Source organism: Geotrypetes seraphini, chromosome 2 (genome assembly GCF_902459505.1).
Source record: "Geotrypetes seraphini chromosome 2, aGeoSer1.1, whole genome shotgun sequence".
NCBI lineage: Eukaryota > Metazoa > Chordata > Amphibia > Gymnophiona > Dermophiidae > Geotrypetes > Geotrypetes seraphini.
This window is the reverse complement of record NC_047085.1, coordinates 5,799,172-5,824,370: the sequence shown is the minus strand read 5'-3', so window position 1 is coordinate 5,824,370 and position 25,199 is coordinate 5,799,172. Positions and strand designations below refer to the sequence as shown.

General features: G+C 47.3%; 1 protein-coding gene across 1 annotated transcript in view; it reads left to right on the top strand.

The window, feature by feature from the left end:
* Positions 1-596: 596 nt before the first annotated feature.
* Positions 597-25,199, top strand: part of SAE1 (SUMO1 activating enzyme subunit 1) — a 41,149-nt gene continuing 16,546 nt past the window's right edge. The window contains exons 1-7 of the mRNA XM_033934705.1: positions 597-787; positions 2,056-2,167; positions 4,615-4,788; positions 7,545-7,687; positions 8,288-8,387; positions 21,741-21,846; positions 23,833-23,977. Of these exons, the coding sequence (XP_033790596.1) occupies positions 696-787; positions 2,056-2,167; positions 4,615-4,788; positions 7,545-7,687; positions 8,288-8,387; positions 21,741-21,846; positions 23,833-23,977 (872 nt within the window). The 5' untranslated portion in view covers positions 597-695. The remainder of the gene's footprint in view (positions 788-2,055; positions 2,168-4,614; positions 4,789-7,544; positions 7,688-8,287; positions 8,388-21,740; positions 21,847-23,832; positions 23,978-25,199) is intronic.

Here is a 25,199-nt window from a genome sequence, read left to right as displayed (position 1 = left end):
TGCCTTTTGAAGCTAGACTCTGATTTCAATGTGCTTGTTTGGTTTGGCTCCTCCTGGCCTTAGTTCAATATTTACTCTTAATAGATCCTCTCTGTTCCTCCCACGCTTCTTGTCACCGTTTTCCTCTCCCTAAACTAGAACTTCCTCGGGGCCATATGTATTGCTTTTCCCAACCATCCAACCTTGTCGTTCTGAGAGATTTTTCCAGAACTTTCTCTTGTCAGGCAGGTGAAATGGAGCAACGGCTAAGCCCATCATGTCCTTGCCAGGCGCGTCGAGGGTTCCACTAGGGACCACCTGGCTGGGCCTCCGCGTGCGGATCGGCGGAAGCTCTGATGTCCTTTAGGAAATGGCTAAAAACCCATCGATTTCATAACTTTGTAAACTGAGGGGCCACATTATTCATTTTATAGCCAGAATGTTTAGAGAAAATGGCATTTTATCCTTCTGCTCTATAACTTTATTTTATTTCTCGATTAATGGATGTGAACCCAGATGGCCCAGGGTGGAGTGGGAGGAGTTTTCTCCGAGGGGGCGGGGTTAGAGGCTGAACGCAATCCTCCCCTCCCCCCCTCAGCAGCGAGCGCGAAGCTTTCGCGGCCGTCACGTGACCCGATGCTCCGCCTCCCGCCGTAGCGTGCTGACGTCGGGAGAGCGCGCGGGCCGGCCGCGAGATCGTCGGAAGGGGTTGCAGAATGGTGGAGAAGGAAGAGGCGGCGATCAGCGAGGAGGAGGCGGCGCAGTACGACCGGCAGATCCGGCTCTGGGGCCTGGAGGCGCAGAAACGGTGATGCTACGGGGGAGAGAAGGGGAGGGCCGCTGGCCGAACGGGCGACGGGACCGGGCAGGCTGAGGAAGGGAGGCGCGGGGCATGCTGGGAATGGAAGGCTGAGGAAGGGAGGCGCGGGGCATGCTGGGAATGGAAGACTGAGGAAGGGAGGCGCGGGGCATGCTGGGATTGGAAGGCTGAGGAAGGGAGGCACAGGGCATGCTGGGAATGGGAGGCTGAGGAGGGAAGCGCGGGGCATGCTGGGAATGGAAGGCTGAGGAAGGGAGGGCTGAGAATGGAAGGCTGAAGAAGGGAGGCGCGGGGCATGCTGGGAATGGAAGACTGAGGAAGGGAGGCGCGGGGCATGCTGGGAATGGAAGGCTGAGGAAGGGAGGCGCAGGGCATGCTGGGAATGGAAGGCTGAGGAAGGGAGGCGCGGGGCATGCTGGGAATGGAAGACTGAGGAAGGGAGGCGCGGGGCATGCTGGGAATGGAAGGCTGAGGAAGGGAGGCGCGGGGCATGCTGGGAATGGAAGGCTGAGGAAGGGAGGCATGGGGCATGCTGGGAATGGAAGGCTGAGGAGGGAGGCGCGGGGCATGCTGGGAATGGAAGGCTGAGGAAGGGAGGACTGGGAATGGAAGGCTGAGGAGGGAGGCGCGGGGCATGCTGGGAATGGAAGACTGAGGAAGGGAGGCGCGGGGCATGCTGGGAATGGAAGGCTGAGGAAGGGAGGCGCGGGGCATGCTGGGAATGGAAGGCTGAAGAAGTGAGGCGCGGGGCATGCTAGGAATGGAAGGCTGAGGAAGGGAGGCGCGGGGCATGCTGGGAATGGAAGGCTGAGGAAGGGAGGGCTGGGAATGGAAGGCTGAGGAAGGGAGGCGTGGGGCATGCTGGGAATGGAAGGGAGGGCTGGGGCATGCTGGGAATGGAAGGCTGAAGAAGGGAGGCGCAGGGCATGCTGGGAATAGAAGGCTGAGGAAGAGAAGCACGGGACATGGTGGGAATAGAAGGCTGAGGAAGGGAGGCGCGGGGCATGCTGGGAATGGAAAGCTTCTGGGTCAGCCACAGGCCATGTGGTGGAGACGCTACTCACAGCTTTTTCGTTTCAAGAGAGGTGGGGCTGGGAGGAGGGAGGCACGAATTTGGTACCCAGAATGGTGAGGGGCGCATTTGCAAAGGAAGAGAGAGGCAGAGCCCTGGTTCTTAAGGAAGAGTCTTACGTAAGTCTGACTTTCTTGACCCAGGGAGTTCCTCTACTATTGACATTTTGATTTTTGTGTCGTAGGCTCCGTGCCTCCAGAGTTCTGCTGGTTGGCATGAAAGGCTTGGGAGCAGAAGTAGCTAAAAACCTTATCTTGGCAGGAATTAAAGGATTGACCATGTTGGATCATCAGCAGGTGGGAAACGTTACTGCTGCTAAAATTCTGTGGTTTCCTTCCGTAAGACCCCCAACTCTAAACATGTTTCATATTGTTAAAGGTCAGCCCATTTCTGTGTCGAGCAGGGGGCAATGTTTGTGCTTGTTCAAACATATTTCTATATAGGGACGTGAAAGACGGGGTGGTGAGTCTAGACCTGTCACCTAAAGATGGGTAGCAACAGTGGCTGGCGTTGAAGACGTGAGGGCAAGTACAGTTTCTTTATGCTGCTAAATCTGGTGGGAAGAGAGATGAGGGGGAAGGCAGAGAGCAAGGGAAAGAAGGTAATATGGAGCGTGTTCCCTTTGACACCCCTGCATTAGAAGTACAAAGTCCCTCCTCGAGGGCCAGAATCCAGTCGGGTTTTCAGGATGTCCTCAATGAATATGCATGAGATCTATTAGTATACAATGAAAGCAGTGCATGCAAATAGATCTCATGCATATTCATTGGGGACATCCTGAAAACCCGACTGGATTGAGGCCCTTGAGAAGGGACTTTGACACCCCAAGGGATACGTCCACAGCCAGCCTCTTCCCCACAAAAGCACATTTCGTACAAAGGCACCCTCCCCGTGCACAACCACCCTCTCCACCTTGTTCATGCCCACTCTGCTTCCACACTGTGAACACGTAGAATCTCGGCTATCCAGCACTTACGGGGATTGTTGGATACTGGATAACTGTTTTTCTGGTTAATTGAGAATGTGTTAGAAACCTTGTCTAATATAGTCTCAATTTCCCCAACCACCTTCCCTCCTGCCCTGAAGCACCAGTGATCCTGAGCCGTAAATCCCAACTCCCTCCTGTAGTGGCAGAAGCAGGCGGTGTCCTGAGCTGCGAACCCCCTCTCTCAAAGCAGGCTGCTTTCGGCCAGCCCCAGCAGGACCTTTCCTCTGATGCGTCAGAAGTGATCTTTTTTATGGTTGAAGATTCAGTTTATTGGATAAATCACTTTAGGAAAAACTGTCAAAAGTAGTGAACAATAATATAGTTCATAGGTGTAAAGGAGGAGTTAAAATATTCAAAGAGAAAAGACCAGAAATTAAATTGTGTCTCTTGGCTGCTGCGCTTCCTTGCCCCAATCACTGGTACAGCGGACTGTAGATGGCTAAATATTAAATGCTTTTTGAAATAAATATGTTTTAAAGGAAATATTTCAATGTTTGTAAGGAGGTTTCTGACTGTAATGATCACAGAGATTCAGTAAGTAACAACAAGGGCCAAAAAAACCTGTTCCAAAAAAAACAAGGAAATTTGGAATTTCTTTTTTGTTACACGTCAGTTTGAGACGCAGCTGTCAGGCGTTGGACACGCACATAACAGGCACGCAACTGCTCAAATTAAAGCAAACCACTCCTATGAGGGACGTCTCGAACAGCTCCAGACCTACCAGAAAAGTTTGCACAGTAGGAGATGGGCGTTCTTGCTGTGCATTATACAGAGTGCTTAGTTTAATTCTATTGAGTTCCTGGTATTGCATTTGTATAGGATTCTTGGTGGCTGCTACCACAGTTGGTCAAAGCCCCCGAGAACCCTTTTCTGCATCGGAGATGAGCTAATCTGAAAGTAAGACTGACTACAACTAGTCCTACATGCACAGTACGTTTTATTGGTTGGCTCCCACGCTGTAGAATAAGACCCAGCAGAGGCACTGCTTATGTTCTTATGTTAGGTATGACCACTGAATATCCTGGGGTAGTTCAAGCTTGCTAGCTGCTTACCACCACTGGCCAATTGTTGATCTTGATAATGGAGAATCATTACAAGCAAAATGTTCCAAGCGCGTCGTCACCTTATTAGCTAATTTGCCTTCAATCTTAAGAATTGCCGCTGCTGGGTCAGACCAGTGGTCCATCTTGCCCAGCAGTCCGCTCACGCGGCAGCCCCCAGGTCAAAGACCAGTGCTCTAAAATGAGTCCAGCCTCACCTGTGTTCGTCCCAGTTTAGCAGGAACTTGTCCAGTGGAGGGTGTTTTCCCCTACAACAGACTCCGGAAGAGCGTTCCAGCTCTCCACCACTTCTCTTTCATGGTGGTCCTGTTAATAAGTTTCGATTTACTGATCTTGACTTTACCTCATTCATTGTACTTAGGTTTATATTTGGCCTTTTTACTACTGTTTGGCAAACTAGTAAGTTTTATATTGAATTATACCTGCTGTACACCACATTGGGTGAATCTCTTCATAAAGGCAGTTAAGTAAATAAATAAATATTATTTTGTAGGCAAAATTGATTAATGCACTTCAAATTTTATTAAATTGAATGTGTGGAACAGTAAGACAAATGTCCAAAAATTGAGAAAAAAACCCAAATGAACCCAAACACTTTGTCATATGCACGTTTATAGAATTGATATTGAAGTTTGATGGACTCCTTTGGATTTTGTATCTTCAGTAATCGGAGTGCCGTGTATTAAATCTGCAGGTTTCTGAAGAAGATACCAGAGCTCAGTTCCTCATCCCTACTGGATATATGAATTGCAATCGGGCTGAGGCTTCTCTGGCACGTGCTCAAAATCTGAACCCCATGGTGGAGGTGAAAGTGGACACCCAGGACATTGCCAACAAAGAGGAAACATTCTTCACTCAGTTTGATGCTGTAAGTGCTTCAGAGCTCATAGTTTAAGGGCTTCACGGAGAGCAAGGTTTACTTAACTTCTCTCAGTCATCAAAGCAGTTTACATTCCATGAATGTCACAGATAGGAAAAAGAAATACAATGGCAAAACAACAGAGTAGCAAGCTTTGCTCCCTCTCCTGTGCCCTTTCCTCCAGCATCTGCTTTGTCTTGCCTTGTTCTCTCTCTTCCTTGGGCCTAAGGCTCCATCTTGCTGATCTGACTCCGGCCAGCTTTCCTCCCTCCCTGCCGCTGGGACACTCCTTGTAGAAGAGCAAGCTGATCTCCACACAGGCCTGTTCGACAGTGCTTGCAGCCTTCCCTCTGCCAGGCTCTTTATGACGCAATTTCCTCTCTTTGCGAAAAGAAGTTGCATCATAAGGAGGAGCCCAGCAGAGGGAAGGCGTCGCGCGGCAGAGAGGGAGGGAAGCCGGCTGGAGTCACCAGACCCGCGAGCGAGGGGGGAGGGCTGGAGCTGCCAGACCCGTTAGTGACGGTAGGGAGGGTGGCGCTGGAGCCCACCGGACCCATGAGGAGGTGGGTGCAGGGAGGGCAATCAAACAGCAACATTTGTTTCGCTCAGGACTCCTGAGAGGGAAAGGATTCCTGGAGCCATGAGGGGGGAGCTGTGGAATCAGAGCTTTTTACTGCACCGGCAGTAAATGGATGAAATTTCTGCGGATTTACTGCGGTTTATAGTGGGAACGGATTACTGTGTCATTCTCTAATGTCAGCAAACCTAAATCAGGTGTTTAAAAGCTAGCTGAAATGAGCAAGTCTTTAACAATCCTTTAAAGGTTGAGAGGGAGATCTCCGTACATGAGAAAGGCATTTCATAACATAGGTTCTGCTACACTAAACATCAGCTCCCAAAATATATGAGATAGAATGGTTTAAAGGAACAGGACCTTCAGTAGATATTGTTGACTGGAATGTAAAGCTCAAGTGCGGACATAGAGCATTAAATAAGGTGTCAAAAACTGAGGGATGCCAGTATGAAGAGTCTTAAAAACTAATAACAAGAATTCTGTTATCCCTGCCTCAAAGAGCTTATATTATCACCTCAAATACTGTGTGCAATTTTGGTCACCACATCTCAAAGATATAGCAGAATTAGAAAAAGTACAGCAAAGGAGGACAAAAATGATAAAAGGGATGGGACGACTTCCCTTTGAGGAAAGGCTTCAGCCTGGAGAAGAGACAGTTCAGGGGAGATATGATAGAGCTCTTTCTGTTTCCTCTTGAAATAAATTATATTGTAATACTTTAAAATTTAACACAAAGCAGGGTCCATCCCTTTCAGACATCAACAAAATATATATATACATCAATACATATATACAAAATATACATCAGGCCAGTTATCAACATCGGCCAAAAATACCACATCAAAATCCACTCCTATGCGGATGACATTCAGCTTCTCTTCCCGCTAGGTAAAGACCGATCTACTCACCTCACCATCCTTCAACACTGCCTCACTGACATGAAGAACTGGATGACAGACTGAATGCTACCAAAACTGAGCTACTTTGGATCAGAAAGAAGAACACTAATTTCACCTGCCCAATACTATCCTGGGATTCTACACTCTTATCGGCCGAAGTGCGCAGTCTTGGGGTGGTACTGGATGGCCACCTGTCCCTCTCAGCTCATATCTCCCAAGTGGTCTCTATCTCCTTCTACTATCTGTGTCAGCTAAAAAGGATCAAACCGTATATCACTAAACCTGACCTAGCCCAACTCCTCTATGCCTATGTGCTCTCCAGGATGGACTATTATAACTCCATCTTCAATGGAATCACTGTCAAGGAGCTCAAGCGCCTCCAGCGCAGTCCAGAACTCAGCGATCTGCCTCCTACTTGACCTGGATTACCACAACCCCACCTCCCCAGCCCTCCAGGCAGAACATTAGCTACCAGTTAACAAATGCTGTGTGTTCAAGGCCCTTATTATAGCCTACAAGACATTCCACCTCATTGTCCCTGCCTACATCACATCCAAACTCTCTCAATATACTCCCTCCCGCCTGTCCACTCCGCTCTGAGGCCGAGAAATGACTATACATCCCTGCAGGAGGATCCCTCCAAATGGAAACAGCTCATAAACGTTCCTATAGCCACTTCATCCCCCGACTTTGGAACCAGTTGCTTGCCCAGATAAGATCCCAAGACTCGCTGATGACCTTCCGGAAAAGGCTGAAGACCCATCTCTTCAACTGAACAGTCCTAACGGACAGCCCCCTCCTTGCTCCCCTTCCTTAATCTCCCACTCCCTCTCTCTCAACCCTCCTCACTTCCCATGCTCCCTTTGTTCCCCCTCTTCTCACCTGCCTCTCTACAAATGCCTGTAAATTTTGTCCTGTATTTAACTGTGAATGTCAATTGTAAACTGTTCTGAGCTCCAGGGAGAACGGGATAGAGATCCAAATAAATAATTCTATCTTTAATAAAAGTAATCTTACTACTTCATCTTCCTTTCCGCTTTCCCGTCTCTTTGCCTCCCTCTCCCATTCCTGGCAAGATGTCAAGATCCCAAAATAGTTGTAGTTAGCAAAGGAAGAATACTTGTGAATAAGAGTGGCCGAGGGAAGGGTTAGAACATACCTTAGATGACAGCGTTGGAATGAGTTAGTTGGCTGCGTTGTGGCAGACGTTTCTAATGAGTGCATGGCTTTTATTTTTTTTTTTTAAATATACATATTTAACATCACCAGGTGTTTTGTTTGCCCCCTTCTAGGTATGTTTAACCAGCTGCCCCCGAGACATTCTGATGAAGCTTGATCACATATGCCACAAGAAAGCTATCAAATTCTTTGCCGGTGACGTCTTTGGCTACCATGGCTATATGTTCGCAAACCTAGGCGACCATGAGTTTGTTGAGTAAGTAAATTCCCTGCTTCTGCGGTTGATCAAGCAAGCTGACTGGATGGACAGAACCTTTTAGTTTCTATAGTAATGAAAAACTTGAAACTGTGGTCATTGGTCACCTGATGGTAATTATGCTAATAGTTTGACCTACATAACAACAACCTTACTGGGTCAGACCAATGTCCATCTAGCCCAGGAGCAAGCAATGGTTTCCCCCATGTCTGTCTCAATAGCAGAGTATGGACTTTTCCTCCAGGAACTTGTCAAAACAAAGAAAAAAAAGTTAGCAAATAAATGTTAAAAGAAGGCCAGTAATTTTGGGCTATAGGGTGTGAAGGTTTTTGATCCATGAAATAGATCTACTACCACTTTGTAACCATAAGAGAACTTCATATGTTTAACTGTGCTTTGGTTGACCTTTATTTGAGGATCCACCTGTTCTACACCACTCAGGATTTTGTAGCCTTCAATCATATCTGCCCCCTCAGCCATCTCTTTTCCAAGTTAAAGAGCCCCAACCTCTTTATCCTTATCATCTTGGTCGCTCTTCTTTGACCTACCGCTGAGCTGTCTTTTAAGCTGTTTTTTGATGTCCTCCTTTAACCTCTTCAGAGAAAAGATGAAAGTTAACAAAGTGAATCAAGAATTAGAAGATGGTCCAGAAGCCAAAAAAATGAAACTCGATTCTACTGAGATCACAATGGTGAAAAAGGTATGTTTTATAAAATGTGTGCACTTGTGCATGTACTTCTCTCTCTCTCTCTCTCTCTCTTACCCAGTGTATCTCAAACTGTGTGACACGGTACACCTGACATTTCAGGTGTGCCATGACACACTGGCACGGAGGAGAGTTGTCCACGCCAGCTGACTGCCTCGCAGCGAGAGCCACATCCTTTAGGCAGTCAGCCGGCGCAGATGACTCTCCTCGTGGCCGGCGTCCCTCCTCCTCTTCCCGCACCTCCAGGATCCCTCCACCAAAATGAGTTGCGGCCAAATGGGCCTCCATGCACTTCCGGGTTCCTTCTAGCCGGGGCACTGAATTTAGTGTGCCATCGACTGGAAAGTTTGCGAGATACTGCTTTAACCAACCAGCATGATTTTTATCTCACTAGATCAGGGGTGTCAAAGTCCCTTCTCGAGGGCCGCAATCCAGTTGGGTTTTTAGGATTTCCTCATTGAATATGCATGAGATCTATTTGCATGCACTGCTTTTATTGTATGCTGATAGATCTTATACATATTCATTAGGGAAATCCTGAAAACCCGACTGGATTGCGACCCTCGAGGAGAGACTTTGACATCCCTGCACTAGATGAATCTTTTTAAGAATTCATTTTTTCTGTATCGCTTGGTAGACTGGTATAGTCTTACGAATGGGTAATATGCCTCACTGCTACCAGCAGGTAGAGACTGAAATCATATAAGAACATAAGAAGCACCATCTCCGGATCAGACCTTCGGTCCATCAAGTCCGGCAATCCGCACACGCGGAGGCCCTGCCAGGTGTCTACCTGGCGGAAATTTTTAGTCACCCATATCCTTCTATGCCTCTCGTAAGGAGATAATAATAATAATTTATTTTCTTATATACCACCAAAGCCATGGTAGTTCGAGGTGGTTTACAACAAGAGGAGCTGGACAGTCAGCGATAAGTTACAAAATAGAATCAATGAATACAAGTACACTGGAAGCAAGTACAAATAAGAAGAGCTGGACAGTCAGCGACATAGCTATGAATTGGTATACAGAATACGAGAGACAATGAAGAACAAATTCTTAGGTGACAAATCGGTTGAACAGTTTCGTTTTTACTAATTTTCTGAAGTCTTGATAGGAAGAGGAGAGCATGATAATGTTACCCAGCCAGTCGTTCAGTTTACCTGCCTGGAAGCTAGAGTTCTTCCAGGAATCTTTTGTAACGGCAGGCCTTTATTGTTGGGTGTGTAAATAAGTGAATTTTACGTGAGGGCCTGATAGTGCAACCCAGATTGAAGTGGGAGATCTAGTTTGCTTTTGAATCCTAGGACGGTCAATTCTTCAATAATTTCCTTTGGGAGAGCATTCCAGGTGTCCACCAATCGTTGCGTGAAGCATAACTTCCTGATATTTGTCCTGAACTTGTCCCCTCTTAGCTTCATTCCATGTCCTCTAGTCCGTGTCAAATTGGACAATGTAAATAATTTTTTCTGCTCTATTTTGTCAATTCCTTTCAGTATTTTGAAGATCTCGATCATATCCCCTCGCAGTGTCCTTTTCTCAAGGAAGAACAATCCTAGTCTCTTAAGTTGTTCCTCGTATTCCAAGTTCTCCATACCTTTTATTAGCTTCGTTGCTCGTCTCTGCACCCTCTCCAGCAGTTTTATACCCTTCTTTAGGTTGGGAGACCAATGTTGGACACAGTATTCCAAGTGTGGTCTGACCATTGCTCTATATAGTGGCATTATAACTTTCTCCGATCTACTTGTGATTCCTTTCTTTATCATGCCTAACATTCTATTTGCTTTCTTTGCCACTGCCGCGCATTGTGCCGACGGTTTCAGGGTCCTATCTATCAGTACACCCAGGTCCTTTTCTTACCCAGAGTTGCACCTGACATTCTATACTCGTGCTCCTTGTTCTTTCTGCCTAAATGCATCACTTTGCACTTTTCCACATTAAACTTCATCTGCCATTTCTCTACCCATTTCTCTAACTGACACAAACTTGTATATCTGTATAGCATGCCCTTCTTGCTACTCCAGTTTTCCACAGTCTCCAGTAGCAGGTGGTAAGACTTTTCAGCTCCTCTCTTAGCACTGTTGGAACTTTGTGGACTCTTGATTCCCCTTTTTGTGCCGGATAGAGCTTGGGCAGGTTCTGTTTGGGGATCTGTCCGAACTCGGGGGTGTTAAACCCGGTGGGTCTCGTGCTGGATCCCTCCCCCCACCTTCCTCCACCTCCCCATATTTTTGTAGTGGGCCTCAGCAGGCGGCCTGGCTGGTCAGCCCTTCATCTTTGAGAGCCGTGGAGTCTGTTCTGATTATGTAAAAAGAAATAACAAAAAAGAACTGCCTTTTTTCTGTGTTTTTTCTTAATTAACAGGCACTTTCTTTACAGCTAGTGCGGTTTTCAGCACAATGAGCTCTTTTAAAGGGAAAAAATGCTCCTTGTGCTCCAGGCGTGAGGTACTCATGGCTGGCCTGTGCAAGCGTTGTGCATGCTGGAGCGATGGGGAAGCCGCGTCGGCAGCGGATACCGGCGGCCAGGGCACCCCGCTGCATGTGCCTCGTGGTTCAGCTTCGGATCATGGGGAAGCTCGGACTTCCCCCGACACCCATGTAGGGGGTTCCCCCAGCCGCCAATGGTCAGGGAGCACAGGATTCCCATACCGCCAGTTCAGCTGGGGATTTCTTTTTTCGCGTCGGTCGGTTCCTCGGTCTCAGCGTCAGGAAAGTCCCAGGCTTTTCAGATGCGACAGGCCACAGGAGCTCCGATTTTGGCAGAAACCTCCTCATTTATTTCAGTTACCTCAGGTGACCTAAGAACATAAGAATTTGCCTCCGCTGGGTCAGACCAAAGGTCCATCGCCCCCAGCAGTCCGCACCCGCGGTGGCCCATCAGGTCCATGACCTGTCAGGTTATCATGATTTAGCCCTTTAGCCCCCTTGCTTTTATCTATACTCTTTCCATGCTGATATCTATACCCTATTCTGAAAATACAGGGGCAAGGTATGTCAGGGTCCCCTGCTGGGGCAGGGAGTCTCATGGGGCCGCCGGGGTCTTTCCCCTTGAATGTATGCTGTACCTTGTGGCTTTGCACTTGGTCTGCGGATTCGGCGTCCAAAGCTAAGTTGACAAAGTTTCCTTTTAAAGGATCTTTCTTGTTTGGTGAGGACCTGGACAAGTTGGTTCAGACTTTCACTGATTCTACAGTGCCTTGTTTGCCTGAGGATAGGCCTAGGCCGCTAGCTCGAACTGGCGCTAAGCGTGGGCGTGATTTCCGCCATTTCCTATCTTGATTTTAGAAAATTGCTAAAGACTCAACTCTTTGATAGGCTGGTATCTTAATGCATTCTGTTTCATTTTTTCAATCAAGTTCCTTATATTCAACTTAATGTATTTTATCTGTTCTATGTATTACTTCTTTCCCTGCCATGCCGGTATTTTCTGCATTATATTGTAAATGCTTTCTGTCTTTATCTGTTTTTAAGTCCATTATTCTAATTTGTATTTTATCTGTATCCCATGTATTAGCTCACCTTGTTGTGAACCGCCTAGAACTTTTTTGGTATGGCGGTATATAAGAATAAAATTATTATTATTTCCGCTTCGGTCGAGGGGCTGCTTCTTTTCAGTCTCCTGGGCTCTCAAGAGGCAGGTTCTTCCAGCGCATGCAGTCCTTTCATGGGGACCGCTGGGGTGTGGGTAGCGCCTCCACTGGGTCCCCTGCCACTCGTTCTGCACAATGACTCCTTGCTGGCGCCCGTCTTTGGTTCCAGTGGGCGCCCAGTTGAAAGACTTTTATCCACAGTGGGCAGACATCATGTCCGATCAGTGGGTTCTGGAAGTGATCCGGGACGGTTATGCTCTGGACTTCGCCCAGTCTTTGCCAGACTGTTTTCTCGCTTCTCCCTCTCAGGTGGCGTGGAAGCAGCAGGCCTTTCGCCAGACCCTTTAGAGATTGTTGGATCTTCACGTGGTGGTTCCAGTTCCCCCGCTGGAGTGGGGCACAGGTTGGTACTCGATTTACTTTGTGGTGCCAAAGAAAGAAGGGACCTTTCAACCCATCTTGGATTTGAAGGGGGTCAACAGGACTCTTCACGTGCCTTTCTTCCGCATGGAAACTCTGTGGTCTGTGATTCTGGCAGTTCATCCTGGATGGACCTGGATGTTCTGGTTCAACCATAGCCAATTGAGGGGCTCTTGTATGTGTTCCCTCCGTGGCCATTAGTGGGCAGAGTTCTTCTCCGAATAATTTGCCATCCGAGTCCCGTGGTTCTGGTGGCTCCGGATTGGCCTCGAACATGGTACATGGATCTGGTGAGGCATCTGGTGGCGGATCCTCTTCCTCTGCCTCTCTTGGATGACCTTCTAAGTCAGGGTCTCATTCCAATGTTCGATCTGGGTCCCTTTTGTCTTACGGCTTGGCTCTTGAAAGGTGTCTTCTAGGTAAGAAGGGGTATTCAGATGAAGTGATCTCAACGCTCTTGGGGTCCCGGAGGCTTTCCACCTCTAGGGCTTATGTGAGGGTTTGGCATCTATTTGAGGAGTGGTGTGCTGTGTGTGGAGTGGTCTCTTTTCGCACTTCCCTGCCTAACATCTTAGAGTTCTTGCTGGATGGCCTGGCTTGGTCTTCTCTTCAGGTTCAGCTTGCGGCCTTGTCAGCCTTTCAGGGGTTCTTGAAAGGACTGCCATTTCTGATGTGATTCACTTCTTGAGGGTGGCCAAGTTGCTCAGGCCTCCCGTACGACCCTATATTCCATCTTGGGATCTGAATCTGGTTCTGTCCGTTCTGGTGCGCCTTCCTTTTGAACCGTTGGGCGACTGCTTTTTGAAGGACCTTACTCTTAAAGAGGTCTTCTTGGTAGCCATTATTTTAGCTAGACATGTTTCTGAGATGCAGACTTTCTCTTGTGGGGCTCCCTTCTTGGAATTTTCTAGGGAGCGGGTTGTCTTGAGGCTTGTTCCTACCTTTCTGCCAAAAATGGTTTCTCCTTTTCACGTCAATCAATCTGTAGTTCTCCGGGTGTTGGGTTGTTGGGAGGGCTCTTCTGAGCAGAGCTGCTGCGTAAGTTGGATATCAGTCAGATCCTTCGCTCTTATGTGCAGAGGATCTAGGAGATCAGGAAATCGGATCATTTCTTTGTCCTTCTAGCGGGTCCTTGTAAGGGGGATGGCGCTTCTAAGGCTACTATTGTGTGCTGGTCAAGGAGACTATTGCTTCCGCTTATCTTCTGAAGAAAAAGCCTGTTCCAGAATTTCTCAAGGCTCATTCCACTAGGGGTCAGGAGCTTCTTGGGCTGAGTATTCTCTAGTGCCTCCAGTGGATATTTGCAAGGCTGCAGTTTGGTCTTTTTCTGCATTCCTTTGTCAGACACTACCGTGTGGATGTTCACACGCGTCGGGACACGGTATTCGGTGAACATGTTCTGGTGTCGGCCCTTCGGGGGTCCCACCCTTTATGGGTACTGCTTTGGTACGTCCCATTCCCAGTCTACTAAGTGATACAGAAGGAGAAATTAGGTTCTTACCTGTTAATTTTCTTTCTGTTAGCTTCTAGACTGGTAAAGTGCACCCTGTCTGTCTTTGTGCGGTGCTTGCAGGTTTTTCTCATGTGCATATTTTGACTTTTTCTACGGGTTCTACTATTTTTGCTAGGGCTGGGGAGCATTAAGAATTGCTGCTGCTGGGTCAGGCCAGTGGTCCATCGTGCCCAGCAGTCCGCTCATGCGGCGGCCCTCTGGTAAAAGACCAGCGCCATGAGACTAGCCCTACCTGCGTACATTCCGGTTCAGCAGGAACTTGGCGAGCTTGGTCTTGAATCCTTAGAGTGTATTTTCCCCTATGACAGCCTCTGGAAGAGCGTTCCAATTTTCTACCACTCTCTGGGTGAAGAAGAACTTCCTCACGTTCATACGGAATCTATCCCCTTTCAATTTTAGAGAGTGCCCTCTCGTTCTCCCTACCTTAGAGAGAGTGAACAACCTGTCCTTTTCCACCAAGTCTATTCCCTTCAGTACCTTGAATGTTTCAATCATGTCCCCTCTCAATCTCCTCTGTTCGAGGGAGAAAAGGCCGAGTTTCTCTAATCTTTCACTGTACGGCAACTCCTCCAGCCCCGTAACCATCTTAGTCGCTCTTCTCTGGACCCTTTCGAGTAGTACTGTGTCCTTCTTCATGTACGGCGACCATTGCTGGACGCAGTACTCCAGGTGAGGGCGCACCATAGCCCGGTACAACGGAATGATAACCTTCTCTGATCTGTTCGTGATCCCCTTCTTTATAATTCCTAGCATTCTGTTTGCCCTTTTTGCTGCCGCCGCCGCACATTGCGCAGACGGCTTCATCGATTTGTTGATCAGAACTCCCAAGTCCCTTTCCTGGGAGGTCTCTCCAAGTATTGCCCCAGACATCCTATATTCGTGCATGAGATTTTTGTTACCGACATGCATCACTTTACACTTATCAACATTGAACCTCATCTGCCATGTCAATGCTCATTCCTCGAGTCTGATTATGTCACATTGCAGATCTTCACAATCCCCCTGCTTCTTCACTACTCTGAACAACTTTGTATCGTCTGCGAATTTAATCACTTCACTCGTCGTACCTATGTCCAGATCATTTATAAAGATGTTGAAGAGCATGGGTCCAAGCACCAAGCCCTGCGGCACCCCACTGGTGACGCTCTTCCAGTCTGAGTATTGTCCATTTACCCCCACTCTCTGTTTCCTATGTTCCAGCTAGTTTTTAATCCACGTGAGTATTTCACCTTCTATTCCATGGCTCGCAATTTTCCGAAGTAGTCGTTCATGCGGAATGACATTGGATAACCTGGACATACAGATGATTCAACTGGACACTACAGACCTATATGCTCACTTGTGTATGATGGACACTACAGACATATATTTTCCCATAGCCAGGCCCAACCTGTACCTTGCTGTCTGTAAACATCTGCAGCCTTTGCAATGCTAACAATGATGTTCTTGTTTCCATTGCCTGCTGGGAGGATATCCCTTCAAGGTTTTGCTGACTTCATATGCCAGGCACCCTAGAAAGCCATAAAACTTTTATAATGAGCAAGGAGCCCTGCTCATGTGGGTGTAACGAGATGAGAGAACTTGGTACCAAAACATTTGCTCCCTGTCTCTGAACCATGTTATGGGAACCAAGCAGCTGGATTGTTGAAAGGTCACCTTTGCCAACTTTTCATCTTACTAGGACACCATATGCACAGAATTATAAAATCACTAATTAGCAGCTACATGTCTCAGTGCTGAAAGAAGAAAGTTCACCAAGAGTTCTCTGTTTCTGCAAGGCCCCCCTTTTACTAGGGAGGGGGGTGGAGGTGAGAGAGGCGTGGACGGAGGGGAGGAGTTAGCTATACATTATTTTATGTACCAATAGGGAATTACATAACCAGAATTCGGGGATGGACTTTCTTGAAACAAAGGAAGAATTTCTCTGTATAAAAATCACGTGTATTTTAGGTAGAGCCAGAGAGATTCACTTACTTATGCTACGGGGAACTGCTAGCCCCCTGCTAAGCATATAGGTGCAAATTCTTCTCTTCATTGCATATTCTGAACTGACAATACATTGTACTGATATGCCTTTGCTGCTGTAATACTTATAGTTTTTATATTAACAATAAACGAATATTATCTGTTTTGGAAGATACAATGCCGTCTTGTAGTTATTCCAATGAGGTAAACATAGCAGCATTTACTTCAGGAACCTTGTCAAACGCCTTCTGAAAATCCAGATATACAATGTTGACGGGGTCGCCCTTGTCTATCTGCCTGTTTACTCCCTCAAAGAAGTTTGTTAAACAAGATCTCCCTTTGCTGAAACTGTGCTGGCTGGCCCTCATAAGACCGTGTACCATCTTTCCCGGTACCGAAGTCAGACTCACCGGTCTGTAGTTTCTCGTGTCTCCCCTCGAAAGTTTTTTGAAGATCGGTGTAACATTCGCCTCCTTCCAGTCCTCCGGAATCTTTCCCGATTTGATCAACAGATTGGCTATTAGGTGAAGCAGTTTAGCTATAGTCCCTTTCAGTTCCTTGATGACCCTCGGATGGATACCATGAGGTCCCAGGGATTTATCGCTCTAAAGCCTATCGATCTGCCTGCATACCTCTTCTAGACTGACCTTTAACCCTGTCAGTTTCCCGTTTTTGTTTCCAGCATATAGCCTGATGGGTTCCGGTATGCTGTGTATATCCTCTTCGGTAAATAAAGACGCAAAAAATGTGTTCAGTTTGATGGCGATTGCTTTGTTCTCCTTTAGCACACACTTTATTCCATGGTCATCCAGTGGTCCCACTGGTTCCTTCGCAGGTCGTTTCCCCTTAATATATCGAAAGAACGGCTTGAAGTTTTTCACCTCCTCGGCTATTTTTTCCTCGTAGTCTCTTTTGGCCCCTTTTACCACCTGTGTTGATGTTGTTTGTGCTTATTCCAGTTTTCGTCAGTTTTTGACCTTTTCCATTGCTTCCTTTACCTCTACAGTGAGCCACGCTGGTTCTTTGTTCTTTTTCTTCTTGGATCCCTTGTTGATATGCGGTATATATAGATTTTGCGCCTCGGTGACCGTATCCTTATAAAGGGACCAAGCTTGTTCTAGTGTTTTTACATTGTTCATGCTCTTCTTAATCTTCTTCCCCACCATGCTCTCATCCCTTCGTAGTTCCCTTTTCGGAAGTTCAGTGCTGTGGCCATGTGCTGGACCGATGTTTCACCCCTGCGTCCAAGTCGAAGCGGATCATATTGCGATCGCTGTTTCCCAACGTTCCTTCTACTTCTACATCTTGTGCCGGTCCACGCAATCCATTTAGAATTAAGTCCAGAATTGAGTTTCCTCTTGTATTTTCCTTGACAAGTTGTTCCAGGAAGCAATCGCCAACAGCATCCAGGAACTTGGTCTCTCTAGCGCAGCCTGAGGTGCCTAGGTTCCAGTCTATCCCCGGATAGTTGAAGTCGCCCATGATAACTACATTGCCTCCCTTGCAGTTGCGTTTAATCTCATCCGTCATTTCCCCATCAATTTCCTCGGACTGCCCTGGGAGTCGGTAGTAGATGCCGATCCTAGTTTCCGGTTCATTTGTTCTTGGAATTTTGACCCATAGAGATTCTAACTTATCTGTCTGGTGTGGCATATTCTCTCCAGTAGATTCAATTCCCTCTTTGACGTATTTGGCAATGCCTCCTCCTTTTTGAGTCACTCTGTCTCTGTGGTTTAGTTTATATCCCGATAGCACCGTGTCCCATACATTTTCCTCAGTCCACCATGTTTCTGTGATGCCGATGATGTCAATGTTATCCTTTTGTGCCACAGCTTCTAATTCACCCATCTTATTTCTAAGGCTCCTTGCGTTCGTGTACATACACTTGAATTTGCAGTCTGTTCCCTTCTTGCATGTCCTACCCTCTTGTGCCCCTTTTGGTCTGTTTTGCTTGTGATCCTGTGAGTCTTCCCCTCTATCTTCCTGTACGGTATCCTCCCGGTATACCAGTTCCCGAACCATCGACTCTCTCTCAGTCGATTGTCGGCTTTCCCCTCTCAACTTCTCTCTTGATGTTGCTAGCTCATTCTGTCTCTGCTGAGGTGGAGTCCGTCCTTCCTGAATAGCTTGCTCTTCCCCAGAACGTTAACCAGTTGCACACGAAGTGGAATCCTTCTTCCTCATACCAGCGCCTCATCCACGCATTGACTGCTTGCAGTTCCATCTGTCTCTTCTTGACTTCCCTGGGTACCAGCAGGATCTCCAAGAATGCTATCCTCTGCATTCTGGTCTTCAGCTCCCTTCTTAGTATCCGGAACTGGTCCTTCAGTACTTCTCTGTTGTAGTTTCTGTTGCCCTCATAGAAACATAGAAAATGACGGCAGAAAAGGGCTATAGCCCACCAAGTCTGCCCATTGCAATTAGCCTCCCCCCAGAGTTCATTCCCTTAGAGATCCCACATGAGTATCCCATTTCTTCTTAAAATCAGTCACGCTGCTGGCCTCAATCACCTGCAGTGGGAGTCCATTCCAACTCTCCACCACTCTCTCGGTGAAAAAGTACTTCCTGGAGTCGCTATGAAATTTCCCTCCTCTGATTTTCAGCGGATGCCCTCTGGTTGTTGAGGGTCCCATGAGACAGAAGATTTTATCTTCTGACTCGATACGTCCCGTGATGTATTTGTACGTTTCAATCATGTCTCCCCGTTCTCTTCTTTCTTCAAGTGAGTACAGCCACAATTTTTTTAGTCTTTCTTCATACGTGAGATCCTTGAGCCCCAGGACCATCCTGGTCGCCATTCGCTGGACTGACTCGATCCTCAGTATGTCCTTACGGTAGTGTGGTCTCCAGAACTGAACACAGTACTCCAAGTGAGGCCTCACCATGGATCTGTACAGCGGCATCATGACTTCAGGTCTCCTGCTGACAAATCCTCTACGGATACAACCTATCATCTGTCTTGCCCTGGAGGAAGCCTTCTCCACTTGATTGGCAGCCTTCATGTCCTCACTAATAATCACCCCTAGATCGCGTTCTGCCTTGGTCTGAACTAAGGTCTCACCATTCAGTACATAATTTTTGTGCGGATTTTTCTTTCCCAGGTGCATCACCTTGCATTTTTTAGCATTGAAGCTTAGCTGCCAAGTAGTTGACCATCTTTCCAGCAGTCGTAGATCGTGTGTCATATTATCAGGTAATAAGCTTTTGCCTATTATGTTGCAAAGTTTGGCGTCGTCAGCGAATAGTGCTACCTTTCCTTTAAGTCCTTGTGTCATATCTCTTATGAATAAATTGAATAGAATTGGGCCCAGAACCGAGCCCTGCGGCACCCCAGTGGTCACTCTTGACGCCTTGGATGGGGTACCGTTCACCACCACCCTCTGAAGTCTATCGTTTAGCCAATCTCCAACCCATGCAGTTAGAGTGCTTCCTAATCCTATCGATTTCAATTTGTTCAATAGCCTTCTGTGTGGGACGCTATCAAATGCTTTACTGAAGTCCAAATATACCACGTCCAGTGACTCTCCTGCATCCAGTTGTCTAGTAACCCAGTCGAAAAAGCTAATCAGATTAGATTGGCAGGATCTACCCTGGGTGAACCCGTGCTGGTGGGGGTCTCGTAAGTTTTCTTCGTCCAGGATTATGTCAAGGTTCCGTTTGATGAGTGTTTCCATGAGTTTACACACTATAGACGTGAGACTCACCGGTCTGTAGTTTGCCGTCTCTGTCCTGCAGCCCTTTTTGTGAAGTGGGATTACGTTGGCAGTTTTCCAGTCCAAGGGGACTCTTCCTGAGCGTAGGGAGAGATTGAAAAGCTCAGATAATGGTTCGGCCAGGACTCCACATAGCTCCCTGAGCACCCTGGGGTGCAGGTTGTCCGGTCCCATGGCTTTGTTTACTTTGAGTTTCGATAGTTCGTTGTAGACGTTACTGGGCGTAAACTCGAAATCTTGAAACGGGTCTTTCTGGGTATCTCCCGTCTGAAGCTGCGGACCAGCTCCCGGTGATTGTCCCCACATGGATCACTACTGCTGTATTTTCTCCTTCCACACTGCCGATGATCCTGCTGATGCGGCTCAAAATGTCTTCTACCTTGGCTCCCGGTAGGCAGGTCACCAGCCGATCCAGTCTTCCTCTTGCTATGTGGCTGTCGACTTTCGTGATGATAGAGTCCCCCACGACGATGGCTGCCCTCTCTATCTTTGCCTGATTCTCCAGCCGCAGGTCCGTGTCCCTGGTGTATATCCGTCTCTCCAGTCATAGGTCCGTGTCCTTCGTTCCCATCCATCTCCTCTCATCCTGGCATTCGTCTTCTTGTGGGTTACCTCCGCTGTTTCCAGATCTTGCTGCTGTGTCAACCATTTCCTCCTGGTGGCTGTCCGTCTGGTGGTCCACACTCTCTGTAGTTGTATCCCGGCAGTTTCACTGTTGCTGGTGCCTCCCTGCATGCCTCTTCTATGAAGTTCTCCAGCTCCCGGACTTCATCCTCGATGGTGTCCATCTCTTGTCTTCCTTCTCCATTGCTTGAAGTGCTTCTAGCTCCAGTATTGTGCCCTCCAGGAGTCGGACTTGCTTCTTCAGGCTTTCCAGTTCTCCGCATCAAGTGAATACATAAGACTGCCTCCCAGAGGGGAGGTAGTCATACATATGGTAGACGGTGCAGAAAACTGGGTAGCTCAGCATCCTGCTTCTGTCTGCCGCTTCCATTGCTGCCCGCTTGCCATCTGCTGTGGGTGTCTTCTGTGTCTGCTGTGACTGTCCTCTGTGCCTGCCTGGTTGTGTGTATTTGTGCCTGTTGTGTCCTCTGTGCTCGCCTGGTTGTGTGTCCTCAGCGCCTGCTGCGTCCTCTGTGCCTGCTTTGGGTGTCCTCTGTGCCTGCCTGGTTGTGTGTCCTCTTTACTTGCTGTGTCTGCCTGGTTGAATGTCCCCTGCGTCTGCTGTGGTCTCCTCCTGCTCTTCCTTAGTGGTGGCTCGTCCCTTCTCAAGGCCCTTCGCAAAGACGCTCTCACTAAGGCAAGCGCCTTTAACGCTCGCCTTCGCGCACCGAACGACTGAGCGCCGTTGGCCCCTCCTCTTTTAAGGGGGAGCTACGATGGCTGATATTGGAGGGGTGGGCGGAGCTACCTCTCGCCGCTGCCCCTCACTCTCTTCCGCCTCTGTCCCCTCCTCCTTCGCCTTCTCCTGCCTCCCGACTCTTTCTTGCCTCCTTCGCTTTCTTCTGCCTCCGACTCTGCTATCGCTGCTTTCCCGGCTCTCAGGGCAAGCTGGAAGCCGTTGGCCCCTCCCCTTTTAATAATAATAATAATAATAACTTTATTGGGGAAGCTTCGATGGCTGACATCGGAGGGGTGGGTGGAGCTACCTCTCGCTGCTGCCTCTCACTTTCTTCCGCCTCGGTCCCCTCCTCCTTCGTCTTCTCCTGCCTCCTGACTCTCTCTCTCTTGCCTCCTTCGCTTTCTCCTGCCTCCAACTCCACTGCCTCCGCTCCGCTGCTGCTGCGATGGATCAGCTAGCTTAGCTGGTCAGCTGTGGGGATGTTTTTCTTCCAGGATCAAGTTCTATACATGTTCCAACAGTTGTTTAAAGATGTTTGTTGTTTTCTTACACTCCTGTTTGGAGTGTCATTTACTGTTTTTCAGTTGAAGTCTTTCCTAGGTTCTGCTTAGCTATTTGGCAAACTGGAGTAGCAAGAAGGGCATGCTATACTGATATACAAGTTTGATCTCAGTCTCCACCTGCTGGTAGCAGTGAGGCATATTACACATTTGTAAGGACTATACCAGTCTATAAGCTAACAGAAAGAAAATTAGCAGGTAAGAACCTAATTTCTCCTTTTTCTTTTCTTATTCTTGAGTCAGACGGTGATGTTCTGTTCACTTCAGGAAGCTTTGGAGCTGGACTGGAGGAATGAGGAGGCAAAGGCCACCCTGAAGCGAACACCAACAGATTACTTCCTCCTTCAAGGTGAGTAAAAGCATCAAGGTCCATGGATTTGATATACCGCCTTTCTCTGGTACAACCAAAGCAATTTGGATATATCATATCAGGTACTTTCTCCATCCATAGTAGACTCATAGTCTAAGTGACATAAATTTTGGCCTGGGCGATTAAGCATCTCTCTCCCAAAGAGTGTACTCCAGTTACTCTGCTGGCTGTGGTAACATTTTGATTAATCACACAAGCAAACCACACATGGTTGACGGGAAAGATAGATCAATGGTTTTCCTTCAAATTCTTTATCGTCACTCCAGACCAACACAGAACAGATGGTGCCAGTCGGATGGGATTATGTTCCTCTGCCAGCAGGTAGAGATTGAGACATTGAATATTGGCTACAGTACAAGTGGGCTGTGCAGTCCCACTTACAATTAGTCTGAAATCCAATTCTTACTGTCCAGCCTGGTGAATTTCTGACTTCTCTCAACCTCACAAAGGCCTATCTGCATGTTCCGATTCGGGCCTCCCATCAGCGATTCCTTCGCTTTGCGATTTTGGGAGAGCTTTATCAGTTTTGTGTGCTTCTTTTTGGTCTGGCCACAGACCTTCACCAAGATTATGGTGGTGGTGGCGATGGCCTTGTGCAAGGAGGGCATTCCGGTTCATCTCTATCCAGGAGAGCTTCCAGGTTACAGCTCAGGTTGTGGAGTTTCTGCAGTCACTAAGCTGGGTGGTCAACAGCCGGTTGACTCCATCTCAGCGCTTGGAGTATGTTGGTGTTCTCTTCGACACCAGCTTGGGGAGAGTATTCCTTCCAGAGGCCCAGTTGTGCAAATTGCAGGTGCAGATTTGCTCCCTGATGGATTGTTGTGCCCTCGGGCGCAGGATTTTCTGCAAGTCTTAGGGGTCAGGTGCGCTCAGGATCACATGGGTCTTCTTCAATATGCGCTTCTTTGGAACTGGTCGCTACAGTTTCACGATCTGGAATCTCCTGTGCCTCTTCGGGAGTTAGTTCATCTCAGCCTAAGCTGGTGGCTATAATCTTGCAATTTGGTTCACGGAGTAAGTCTCGATCAGCCCCAGTGGACAGTACTTCTCACAGATGCCAGTCTCCTCGGTCGGGGGGCTTAACGTCTCAGTCACTCGGCTCAGGGTAGCTGGTCGCCGATGGAGGTGTCCTGTTTGATCAATATTCTGGAGACTAGAGCCATTCAGCTAGTACTGGTGGAATTCCAAAACACTTTATACCTCCATCACCTTAAACTCGACTTGACGTGACTCGACGTGAGCCATGTTTTGGCTATAGACACTGAATTGACTCATCAAGGTAGAAAATCGCTAAAAAAGTCACATATGGAGATGGCAAAAACCATATGCTTTTTGCTTTCTGCATATGTGACTATTTCACTATCACCATAAACCAACTTGAAATGCACCAACTGGCTAGTGTCTCACCAAGGCAGAACTCAGCAAAATAATGAAATAAACCACATTCAGATAAATTGCTGAAAAAAAATGTTTTGAAGAAACTCCGTTGTGGTTTGTTTGTGTGACTGATCTGCTTCTTCTGCTTGTCTGACTAACGTTCTGATTGACTCAACATAAGAGTTCTCCAGAATCATATATGTGCTGTAGAGATTTGTAGATCCCTCGACACACTGACTTGACTTGAGTCAGTAAGTGATGTGGTGGGAATAGAGCTGCCACTGATCTCCTAAGGGGATGTATAGCATGTTTTAAATCTATTATGCTTTGGATTTGAATACACATGTTGAACTTGAGAGATATACAGACACCTCCATATAGTACACACAGAACTGTACCTGCCTCAGAGCAGACTTCATTTCTGTGACCCAAACCTCTACCCCGGGGGGGGGGGGGGGGGGTTGCTTTTCTTGGCTTTGAAGAGTTTGAGTTTTGTGTTAAGAGCTTACAGTAATACACATGAAAGATTCTGACACCTGCTGATTTGTATGTTTTGTTTATAATGAATTGTTTTAACTTGACTTACAGTGCTACTGAAGTTCCGGACAGAGAAGGGGAGAGATCCCTTGCCTGCGTCATATAGCGAGGACAGCGAGCTGCTGTTGCAGATCAGGAACAGTGTTATGGAATCATTGGGGGTCAGCCCTGATCTGATCCCTGATGACTTTACCAGGTAGAACTCCTTTTTTTTCTAAATTTCCTAGAAATGCTTAGCTCATTGGTGGAAGTTATTGTGCACTTCCCTAGTATTCAGGATAGTTTTGTCTTACATCTGACTTCCTTGTCTAACTAAATTAAAGCAATGTAATTGAGTGCAGACAAGGACCAGAAGGGCATTTCTATTGTAAATATTGGTGTTGTTAGATGCTGTCGACTCGTTTTCGATTCCTAGAGACTTGTGCTAGTCTAGAAAGGTCCTCCAGCGTCATCCCCATGGTTGTTTCAACGTGTCCAGCCATCTGATTGCAGGTCGCCCTCTTCGCCTGGTTCCTTCGATGTTCCCAAACACAATGTCCTTCTCCAGCGATCTCTCTCTTCTGATGATGTGACCAAAATAAGACATTCGTAACTTCATCATTTGGGCATCGAGTGGCATAGCCGGTTTGCTCTCTTCCAGAATCGATTTGTTAGTTCTTCTGGCAGTCCACGACACACCTAAAATCCTCCAGCACCAAAGCTCAAATAGGTCCATCTTCTTTCTCTCTTGTTTCCGTAGTGTCCAGCTTTCACATCCGTAACTGACCACTGAGAAAATGAGTGCATGGACAAGTCTGATCTTTGTTTGGAATGTTACCTCCTTGCCTTTGTCGAGAATCTTCATTGAAGAGTAACCAAGTGCTAATTCCTTTCTTTTCCCAAGGACAAGCAGGATAGCAAGGCCTCACCGGGACTGGGTTATTGCAAAGGGCTCTGGGAAATGGGAACACAACTTTGGAAATTGCCCTTTCACAGCTTTTACACACACACACACAAAATAGTGGTTCTGAACATTTTAGTAATTTTATTCTGCCAAATTGTAAGCCAATTAATACAGATAATGAATTATTATGATGGATAGGGTGAGAGCAAAGATAATATTATGGATTTTTAGGGTTATCCTCAACACCTCTGAAGACCAGTCACTAACTATGTATTTTTCACTCCATAAGACACACTTTTTTTTCCACTCAAAAGTGGGTGGAAATCTCGGTGCGTCTTATGAAGCGAAGGTACAAATTTTGTTATCCCGCCGCACCACCTTTATTTTAAAACACCTGCCCGCCTCCGCACCACCTTTTTGTTAAAAAAAAACACCCCGCCTGCCTGCTACACCAATTTTTAAAAAATACCCCGTCGGTCCGTCTGTCATCGTTGTCCCCCCTTTTTAACCTGGTGGTTCAGCGTGTAGCCTTCAC